Below are 10,676 nucleotides of genomic sequence, written 5' to 3' on the forward strand. Positions count from 1 at the left end.
GGGCGCAGGGACGGGGGAGGAAGCGGGTCCGCCGCTGCCGGGCGCACGGTCACGCCGGGCCCTTCCCGTCCTTTTCTCCTAGTGCCACTGCCGGCTAAGAGAGGGACACAAATGGCACCCCCTGAACTGCCAGGAAGGTCTGCTGGGTGTCACACTGCGGCTTTAAGCATCCAACGGAGAGTCGTCTATTTAGCCACTTGCCTGGACAGGGCCTGGCCGCGAGGCGCATACTTTCCATCATTTCTGCTCTAAAGACTGGATGGAGTTACCTCTCTGAGCAGGTGACACTGGACCAGGGGGAGGAGTGGCAACACAGAAGAGCTCACCAGGCGGTGGGAGCAGCATGTGCCAAGGTCCTGGGGCAGGACCAAGTTTGGTTTAACTGAGAATCTGCAAAGAATGTGGATCTTCGGTGGAGTAACCAAGGGACAGGGTGGCAGGTCAATACAGGAGGAGGCTATGTTTGGATCTGGGGTTTAATCTGTAAATGGGCTGCAGTTCCTGGACGGTTTAAGCAGCAGCTGCTACCAAGGATGGAGAGATCAGAAGTGGAAAGGGTTGGATTTCCTGGAAGGTTGGCTGAGAAGCCGAAGGCATCCAGGAAGACTCCCTGGCTGAGGGAGCCCCAGCCATCCGGGTGGGTGGGGCAAGGGAGGGCAGAAGAGGAAGCAGGCCGAGACTGTCCTGTGCACCCACCCTGGGGCACCTGCCTGCCTGTGGCCTGACCAGCAGGGGCGGAGCCTCCCCCTGGGGGTCTGAGCGGTCACCTGTGTCCTCTTATTGCTCGCCGGGGAGCAGCTCCAGCAAAGTGACCCCTTCACTATCTGGGTCTGAGTGTGCCCCGCCGGGCCCCTGCCCTGTCCCCCCTCCCTCCCCAGCCTGCTCTCTGTGCCCTCCTGCCCCCTGGGGTTTGTCAGGAGGACTGGGGGTGCGGCAGGGATGCTGGTGGGGGCAGCAGAGCCATCTCCCGGAGCCAGCTTAGGCGCTGCCTCCTCTAGGAAGCCTGGGACCGGTGTCCTGGATGGTGTGGGCACACGAAGGATGGGCTTTTCCCACTCCAGGCAATGGGAGGCAAAAGAGGGAGAGGCCTGGACTGGGTGTGGTGTGGCTGGGCCACTTAGTGTCACAGGACAAAAATGAGCCTCCCTCAGGCTGGCTGAGACTGGAGGCTGAGTCAGGATCCTCTCTGCAGAAGGCATTCAGGGCAAGGGCGAGGCGACAGTATGTCTGAGGTCAGGGTAGGACTGGGGGTCACAAGCACCCTGAGGAGGCCCAGCCGGTATCCTAGGGGTGAACCCAGGGCTGAGATTTTTTCATATCAGGCCAGGTTGGGGCTGGGGATCCCATGGACCCTGCCCACTGCATGGGGACAGTGCCTGCTCCCCACCTCCCAGCCTGCCTAGGGGACCTTTCTGAAATCTTCATAGCCAGTCACCCCGACGCTGACACGGGGGACCCAGGATGGGCCACCTACTTTATTTTGAGCACACACACAGCAGGGGTGTTTGAAGCCACCAACAATACCAGCGTTTGGGTCTCAGCCATTGGGAGACAGGGCTTTGGGTGAGGGAGGAGCCTTTGGGGCCACCCAGTGTGACTTCTCAGGTATTTGGAAGGAAACAGAACATGATTAAAAACGGAAAACGCCCCGTCCCCTGTTAGGGAGCAAGCAGCCGCTGTCTGTGTGCACCTGCGCCCAGGTGTGGGCTCCGACCAGGTACCGAGGGGCAGGAGGCCCCGGCGTGGTTCACACCAGCCCCCCCCCATCCTGCCGGCCCCGCTTTCTGTCACACGCGCCTTCCTCGGCCTTGGTCTCACGCGGCCTCTTCCGGAAGCGGGGCCGGGGCGACAGGGGTTCCATGCCGAGGACCTTGTGGATCTGCCGGAAGGCCACCATGCGCAGGGCGTGCTGTGGGTGACGGGGCCCCATCAGGAAGCTCTGCCGGTCCCCGCAGATGGGACACGAGATGCGGGGCCCACGGCGGTGCCCTAGGACCAGCCCCGTCCCGTGCTTTGTTGAACTGCTAGGCTCCAGCTGAGGCCGGGGCCGGGGTGGATCATGGACGATGACAGGCAGGGGCTGGCTTAAGAGCCCCCAGAATGCTGGCTCTTCCCACCTCACTGCAGGGCTCCAGATCCTGCCTGCCAGTGACTCAGCTCCTCCCATGAAAGTGGGACCCTGTGTCATTTTTTTTTTGTTTGTTTGTTTTTTTGGTGGTACTGGAGATGGAACCCAAGGCCTTCACACTGAGCTCCATTCCCCACCCCTTTTTATTTTATTTTTTAAATTTTGAGGCAGGATCTCATTAAGTCACCCAAGCTGGGCTCAAACTGGAGATCCTCCCGCCTCAGCCTCCCAGGCATGTGCAACCGTGGCAGGCTCAGCTTTTTCTTATGAAATCTTTCCAAAGGGGGAAACTGTGGCTGGTGCTCGGAGTTGATGGACTGTTCTACAGGTGGGGGGCCTAGCACGGTTACGGCCAGCAGGACCCAAAGTCTAGTCCTTATCCCTGTGGCAGCCACAGTTCTGAGTGGCCAGCCCCATGAGCAGTCCTGCTGTCCCTTACCTGGGCGCTGGCCGTCACATCCTCCCGCTCCTGCTCCGTCATGGAGTCGAGTGCGTCCATCTGGTCTTTCTCGCAGGGATCTTGGATCCCAGGTCCGTCTTTTCGAGGAGGAAGCAGGGACAGCAAGGGAGCAAGGTCACCATCATGAGGGTCTGCTGGTGTCACAGGCCGCTGCGCCATGCCGTGAACCTCTGGGGTCTGAGTCTACTCCCAGGACCCCCTGACCCACAGGCCCGGCCAGGCACACGTGAGTCACACCTGTGCATGTCTGGGCATGAGTGTGTCACCTGACACAACATGATTTTACCCTGTGTGTGCTTTGGGGGGGGGTCTTGGGATTGAATACAAGGCTTCCTCACCTAGCTATATCCCCAGTCCTTTTTTTACTTTTTATTTTGAAACAGAGTCTAAGTTGCTTAGGTGGCCCTTGCTGGGCTTGAACTTGGGATCCTCCTGCCTCAGCCTCCCAGGGTCCTGGGATGAGAGGTGTGTCCTCCTCTCCCCCTTGGCTTCCTCCGTTGTCACCAAAAGCTACGGGAACTGCTCTTTTCAGTGTCCTGTTCCCAACCACTCTGGGCAGCGTGCTGCTGTGGTACAGCCTCCCCAGATTATGAACTGAGGGCTGGATGAGCTATCTGATTGCTGCTTATTTCTTTCGTATTGGTAACAGTGTATTTATTCTAATCCATTTGGATCAGGTATCAGCCGGCCTCCTGATGTAGCAGTCCTGAGGGTGGACCACTTCCTGCTCCTGCCGCAGTTCTCTGGCCCCTGGTGGCCAGGCGGCTCCCTGGCTCTGGCCCTTGCGATCACCGGCTGGTGCTTCCAAAGTGCGCATGCGCAGACTGACCTGCCAGGAGCGTGCCCGTGGCCACACACTCGAGGACCCGCCGCACCGCGTCCCCTGGGCTCAGGGGCCGGGGTGCGCTGCTCAGTGCCTTCTCCACCAGCAGCTCCATGGCCTGGGGAAGGAGGGATACAAGAGGGGACCTGTGCTCTCGGGGACCCCAGCCAGCCCTGGCCCACCCAAAGCAGCTCTATGCAGCTCCGCTGGGCAGGCTCTGATGGGAGGACATCAGAGCTGAGGCCCCTGGAGCCAGGGTCAGGCCAGCTCCCCTCTGATGCCCTGGTCCAGGGGATGGCCACCCATTTGTCTGGTCTCTGGCCTCACCACAAGTTTGAGTTTTAGGTAGTGACAGTCACACAAGGCTGTGGCTAAGGCCTGTCCCAGCCCAGGACCCTCGGGGGCCCTCCCACCCGTACCCACCTGTCTGGGCTGAGGCTCCTATGGTCCTTTCCTTGAGCACTGAGTTCTTGGAAGAGGCACAGCTTTTTGCTTTGTTTTGTTGGAACCCAGGGCCTCTACGATGAGCTCTATCCACAGCGCTATTTTTTTTTTCTTTGAGACAGGGTCTCCCTAAGTTGCCCAGACTGAACTCAAACTTGCCATCTTCCTGCCTCAGCCTCACACAGTGCTGGATAACAGGCCTGTGCCAGTGGTCTAGCTAAGAGATGCTTTTGTTTGGGATGATGACATCTGGCTTCTCAGCATAGCAGAACCTCCCAGGAGTGTTTTTGGGGCCTGAGCACCCTGCAGTGCCTTACCCAGGCTGGCAGGGCCCCCCATGTGGGCACTCGTTGGCGGAGGTCCCGCAGGACCCTGATGACAATCGCACAAGGCTGCAGGTTGCTGGCTCTCGCCTTTTGGGAGGAAGCACATGGTTAGCTCTTGGGAGCCTTAGCTCTGTGGGGTTTGATTTTTCTTTTTTTATTATGAGACAGGATCTTGCTAAGTTGTCCAGGCTGGACTCCAACTTGGGATCCTCCTGCCTCAGCCTCCCAGAGTGTGGGGATGACAGGCATGCGCCACTTCACCCAGCATCACCCACCTTTAGACCAGCAGCCGCTCATGGGGCCCTGTTTGAAGACTTGGCCCACTCTCCCCGTCCCCATCCTCCTACCCTGACCTGGAACCACTTGGCGTGGCGGAGGGCAGCCAGGGACTCCAGGCACTTCTCAGAGCTCAGGATGTCTGGGTCGGGCTGTGCTTCCTCTTTTTCTTCTACAAGGAAGAGTGTAGTGAGCCCCAGGGCTGTGGGGCCACAACAGTCCCGCTCTGCTCCTGCTGCCTCAGTGGGTGGCTTGGGGCCTTGTATTTATCTGGCAGAAAAAAACCTCCCACGAAACCTTTCTCTCCCCCAGAAAGGCCTGTGCTGCGTGGGAGCCAGTTCTCTGGCTTTGGTTCTGCCCCTCCTGGTGAGCCATTTAAACCGAAGGGGTGAAACTACAGATTAGAACCTGGGGTGGTGGAGCCTGGCTGTGATCCCAGCACCCGGGAGGCTGAGGCAGGAGGATCGCCGTGAGTTCGAGACCAGCCTGGGCTACCAAGGGAGACCCTGTCTCAAATGCACCCTGAGTTGTGGGTCCAGTGTGGTGGCACACGTGTGTCATCCCAAGCTACTCAGGAGGCTAAGGAAGGAAGATCTCAAATTTGAGCCCAGCCTGGGCAATTTAGAGAGACTGTGTCCCAAAATAAAAAGCGCTGGGGATGGAGCTCAGTGAGTGGGAAGACCCTGAGTTCCATTCCCAATACTGAAAAACAGACAGACAGACAGACAGACAGAGAGGAAGAGAGGAAAAGATGGAGAGAGGGAGAGAGAGATAGCTCAAGTGTTTGGTTTTGTTGGGGTCACAGTGGTTTTCCTCTGGGGGTGCAAACATAACACACTGCCCTCTGCTGGATATGTGGAGGTGGCACTGATGGGTGCGTGTGGAAGAGGGCTTAAGAAGCCTGCTTGGCAGTGGGCCAGCTCCCGGCTGTGGGTTGGAGAATGTAGGGCATCCCACAAGGATTTGGGGGCTCTTCATCTGTTCAGTCAGGACATGCAGAATTCATTCATTTTATAGCACTGGGATGGAACCCAGGGTCTTTGCAATGATCTACATCCCAGCCTTTTTGTTTTGTTTTGTTTTTTGAGACAGGGTCTCACTATGTAGTTGAGACTGACCTGGCACTCACTATGTAGCCCAGGCTGGTCTTGAAATCACAGCGATCCTCCTGCCTCAGCTTCCCGAGTGCTGGGATTACAGGCGAGAACCACCACACGTGGCCCAGCCTTTTTATTATTTTATTTTGAGGTGGGTTTTTGCTCCATTGCTAAGTTGGCCAGGCTGGCCTTGAAGTTGGCATCCTTCTGCCTCAGCCTCCTATGTAGCTGGATGGCAGGCGTGTACCCTCACATCTGGCTCCCTGCTGTGTTTATTTTTCAGATGACTGTGAATAACACTTGATAGGGCCAGGGATTTAGCTCAGTGGTTCTGGCGACTGCCTCGCAAGCACAAGGACGTGAGTTTGATTCCCAGTACCAAAAAAAAAAAAAAGAAAAAAAAAAGAAAAGAAAACACTTGATAATGGCTTTCCACTTTTGATCATTTTCAGTTTTGAAAGCAAATCGATCGAAAGTCTTCTGGGCCCTCAGCTCTAACTCCCCCCTGAAATTAAAAACAAAAATCACACAGAGAGTTCAAGGATGGCTGTGGTCTGGAAAAACCAGCCTGGAGACGGTTCTAGAAGGTTCCGGAGCTGCGAGTCCAGGGCGCACAGATGCGGCGGCCCCTCTGCCTCCAAGGCCCCCCGAGCCTGTGTCGGTGGTGCGTGGCCCTGGTGACAACGGGACACTGCTCCAGCTGCTAGATGCCACTGCTCCTGTGGGGGTCTCACTCTGTCAGGGGCCACAGAGACCCAGTGCTTTGCCGGCACAAGGGTCGGTCGCTGCGGTGTCCCTGCCCCCACGAGATGGTCCCTGTGGCCTGGCCTCGGGGCTCACCGCTGTCTCTGACTCGCTTCCTCCACTGCCCCAAACCCAGTTCTTCTTTTTTTTTTCTTTTCTTTCATCGTCTAATTTCTACTTTATTCTGAGTTATTTCTCAAATAAGAATAATCTAACCTACTTATTGTTTATATTTATACACGTAAAACACAGCCTGGCAAAAGATTTATGGAATTGACCTTTAAAGCTATTTGCAAATTTCAAATTTAATTCATGTTTTATGCTTTTTTTTTTTTTTTTTGGTTTTTTTTGCACCCTGTGAGTGGCACCGTGGAAGTGTGAAATGGAGGGGCCCGGCCCACCTTGGTCCACAGAGGGGTCCTGTCGCATCAGGGGTGAGGTGATGGACACGGTGACCTGCATCCTGGGCTCCTCACAGGAGGAGATGACAATGCTGGCTTCGGGGTCAGAGGAGACTTCGTACTTGTCATCGGTCACCATCTGGGAGGTGGGGGTGCAACACAAGGTCCCATTACTCCCGTGGAAGTTCACAGGCCTCGGGCGTGTGCAGGGCCACACACGCTCTCTCCTCAGTGCAGCCCTGTGCCAGGAACCACCTGGGACCCTCAGGGACACACATGTAGACATGCAGCTATAAGGGTCTTCCTTATGTAAAGGACACCCGGAAATCAATAAGAACAAGCATGTGGTCCAACGGGGTGGAGGCAAAAGGGCACATGAAATGACAGAAAAAGAAACATAACCCTTTCACCACAGTGACAAGAATTATCCCCAGGATCAGAGAAAGCAAATCAAAACCCATGGAGTGCCAGGCGTGGTGGCACACACCTGTCATCCCAGTTCTCGGGAGGCTGAGGCAGAAGGATCTCTGCGAGTTTAAGTTCAAAGCCAGCCTGAACTGCATAGTGAGACCCTCTCTCAAAAAAAAAAAAAAAAAAAAAAAAAAAGAAAAGAAAAAGAAAAAAAAAAAGAAAGAAAGAAACAAAAACTACGATGGAGCTGGGCACGGTGGCACACACCTGTCATGCCCACACTCTGGGAGGCTGAGGCGGGAGGCTTGTAAGTTCAAGCCCAGCTTGGGCAACTCAGCCACTCAGCAAGACCTTGTCTCAAGGAATAAAAAGGGCTGGGGATGGAGCTCAGTGTGAAGGCCCGGGGTTCCACCCCCAGTACCACAACACAGCAAACACAGTAGAACCGCACTGTGATGAGACACCGTCATCACCGGTGGGCAGCACGAAGGTCCTGAGGCCTCCCCACCCGTGGTCACACTGCCTGCATTCATACCTCTGAAATCTGCCCTTCTCCCAAGCAGGGCTCCCCTGGCAGCTCCATGTACAGCCTGGCAGGGTAACCCCAAGGATCCCACACCACGGCCATGTCATGGGACCCCCGGCTTCCTTCGCTTTGCCACTGGGCCTTCAACTTCTAGAAAGCAGCGCCCCTGTCTTGGCCGTTTTTGCCATCCCCACAGTACCTAGCAGGTGTTTTTGGTTGTTTTTCTTTTTTGCAGTAATGGGGATTGAACCCAGGGCCTTTGCACTGAGCTCTATCCCCAGTCCTTTTTTATTCTTTAAATTTGAGACAAGGTCCTGCTAAATCACTAAGTTGCCCAGGCTGGGTTGGAATTCATGATCCTCCTGCCTCAGCCTCCCAGAGTGCTAGGATTACAGATGTAACACTGTTACTGTTGGCTTAAAAAAACTCTTTTGTTTTTTGAGACAGGGTCTTGCTGTGTAGCTCAGGCCAACCTTGAACTCACTATGCAGCCCAGGCTGGCCCTGAACTCGAAGTGATCCTCCTGACTCAGCCTCTACAGTGCTAGGATTGCAGGCTTGTGCCACCATGCCCAGCTTCTGCCCACTTTTCATTGTGGTTTAATCTCTGTAAGGGTGGCTGTGGTTCTGAAGGCTGGGTGTGACATACATTACTGTCCCCGTGGTGGGACATTTGGACAGTTTCTCAGCTGTAGCCTGACCTCTATATCAGGGGGGCCCTGAAGTTTCCAGTGCTCTCTCCTTGCAGAAATTTATAAACATGAACTGTATGGTGGTTCAATGCCTGTCACCCCAGCCCTTTGTGAGGCTGAGGCGGGAGGATGCCAAGTTGGAGCTCAGCGTGGGCAACTTAAGAGATCCTGTCTCAAAATTTAAAAAAGAGCCAGGAGTGTGGCTCAGTGAGTGGTGAGCACTTACTTAGCATGTGCCAGGCCCTGGGCTTCATCCCAGCACCGCACTCCCACCCACGGCAAACTCTGGCTTCTTTCAGATCAGGATCTCTCAGGATTCCTAACGCGGAGACCCCAGGGTTGTGCAGACGCAGAGCGCGGCCTTACCAGGAGCTGCTCTGGCAGCCGTGCAGCGATTCTGCATAGCAGTGCGCGTGTGGGCTTCTGGGAGCACAGCAGGGTCAGCCGCACGTTCCTGTCGCCCCGCAGGACCAGGCCCTTGGCCAGGATGCCGACCCGCATGACACCCTTCAGGATCCGCGGAGAGGACGCCAGGCTGTGAGGGCAGAGCGAGACGCTGGCCTTGGGCAAGGGGTCAGAGACATCGGGGACAAGGGGACTGGTAACACCCTGAGCTACCTTATGCCTCGTTTGTTTCTTCCTTCCCTCCCTCCCTCTTTTTGTGGTGGTGGTGGGGAATGAACCCCTGTGAAGGCACTGAGCTACATCCCCAGCCCCTCTCCTTTTAATTTTGAGACACGGTCTTGCTAAATTTCCCAGGCTGGGCTTGAATTTGAGATCCTCCTGCCTCAGCCTCTCAGAGCGCTAGGATTCCTTATTTGTAAAATGGGACCAAGACCCTTGGTCAAAGGCACTTGGCAGGAGGAAATCAAACTGATACAGCCATCCCTCTAAAGAGAAAATGGGAAGGACTTGAAAAGCCAACTCCTTCAGGGATGATAAAGCATATGACAATTAATTACAGCTCGAGGGACCTTTCTGCACCTCAGGATGGTGATTCACACAGATCTGGGTGACATTCTGTTCTCCGATTACTCAGCTGTCCTGTGAGGTGGGAGAGTTGGCTCAGAATCACACTTAAGTTTCCTGGAGCTTATGGGAAACCAGGTTCATGGCACTGACATTTTTCCTTTTTTTGTGTGTGGTGCTGGGGATGGAACCCAGGGCCTCCCACATGCTAGGCAAGTGCTTGGCATTGAGCAACAACCCCAGATCTTTACATTCCTTTTTAAAAATTTTTTTTTGGTACCGGGATCGAACTTGGGCCCTTGTGCTTGCGAGGCAGGAGCCAGAACCACTGAGCTAAATCCCCGGCCCCTTTTTTAAATTTTTGAGACATGATTTTTGCTAAGTCTCCCAGATTGGCCTCAGATTTGAAATCCTCCCACCTCAGCCTCCTGAATGCTGGGATGACAGGTGTGTGCCACCACACCCAGCTAGGACTTTCTCCTCTGAGGGCTGTGAGCCTGCAGCCACCACTCCGGCCGCTGTGGGCCCAGCAGCCACTTCTGTTCCCCACCTGGCCCTCCGCCCAGGGGACAGGGGCGGCTCTACTACCTGCACTCCTCCCCCAAACTCTCAGAGTCCTCCTCGGTCATCAGGTCAGACACCAGCCTGAGGGCCCTCTCCGCATGCGACACGGCCTTCTGGATGGCCTGCAGTTCCGCTTCCGTGGGGTAGATGGCCGCGTGCTTGCACATGACGTGGCGGTCATCACTGGTCTCCGGCCGCCGCTTGGCCTGTGGGGAGAGGCGGCCCTCGTCCAGCGGGGCTGAGGGGACTCGGGGTGGGGACAGTGGGTGTGAGATGAGGTCCCCTCCACACGACGCCCTGGGGCTGTGGGAGGCTGGGATGTGGGGAGGTCGCGCTGACCTGGGCCTGGGCTGCCAGTGGTGTCTTTGGTCTGTCCGCGGGGGACGGAAGGGCCCAGGCGGGGGAAGAGAAGGGCTGCTCCTCATCCTGGGGCCTCGGCTCCTTCTTCTGGTCCCTGTAGTGCACCTCGTGGGGCCTGGGGACCAGAGGACACAGGGCTGTGAGGCCACCAGGAGACGAGGCTGAGGGGCCGCTGCCCTGGGGACTGTGCCCAGCGCCCCCGCCCCCGCCACTTCATAAATCAGGTACTGGGTGGGAGATGCCCTGGAGGTTCGAGGTGCAGGAGGACATGACAAAGTGAGCCGTTGGTTGGGGACTCGGTGATCAGGTCAGGGATGAGAGGTTGGGGACACATCGGACCACACGGGTCGGGGGACACGGGGCCGAGGGCCACCTCCCCGGTAGTCTGCCATCCTTCGGGCAGGGTGGTGACACGGCCCCCCACTGCGGGCGGGACAGCGACCCTGAGCTGCAGGG

The 10,676-nt window shown here is 56.4% G+C and overlaps 1 protein-coding gene across 1 annotated transcript in view; it reads right to left on the reverse strand.

Moving 5' to 3' along the window:
* Window positions 1-1,690: 1,690 nt before the first annotated feature.
* Zfr2 (zinc finger RNA binding protein 2) overlaps window positions 1,691-10,676 on the reverse strand; it is a 28,866-nt gene continuing 19,880 nt past the window's right edge. Inside the window, exons 9-18 of the mRNA XM_033759621.1 lie at window positions 10,565-10,668; window positions 10,200-10,431; window positions 9,885-10,066; window positions 8,694-8,862; window positions 6,700-6,838; window positions 4,535-4,629; window positions 4,173-4,268; window positions 3,418-3,529; window positions 2,568-2,665; window positions 1,691-1,909 (exon numbers count right to left, since the gene is read on the reverse strand). Of these exons, the coding sequence (XP_033615512.1) occupies window positions 1,748-1,909; window positions 2,568-2,665; window positions 3,418-3,529; window positions 4,173-4,268; window positions 4,535-4,629; window positions 6,700-6,838; window positions 8,694-8,862; window positions 9,885-10,066; window positions 10,200-10,431; window positions 10,565-10,668 (1,389 nt within the window). The 3' untranslated portion in view covers window positions 1,691-1,747. The remainder of the gene's footprint in view (window positions 1,910-2,567; window positions 2,666-3,417; window positions 3,530-4,172; window positions 4,269-4,534; window positions 4,630-6,699; window positions 6,839-8,693; window positions 8,863-9,884; window positions 10,067-10,199; window positions 10,432-10,564; window positions 10,669-10,676) is intronic.

This window comes from Fukomys damarensis, unplaced genomic scaffold, assembly GCF_012274545.1.
Source record: "Fukomys damarensis isolate Sample0158 unplaced genomic scaffold, DMR_v1.0_HiC HiC_scaffold_37, whole genome shotgun sequence".
Classification (NCBI taxonomy): domain Eukaryota; kingdom Metazoa; phylum Chordata; class Mammalia; order Rodentia; family Bathyergidae; genus Fukomys; species Fukomys damarensis.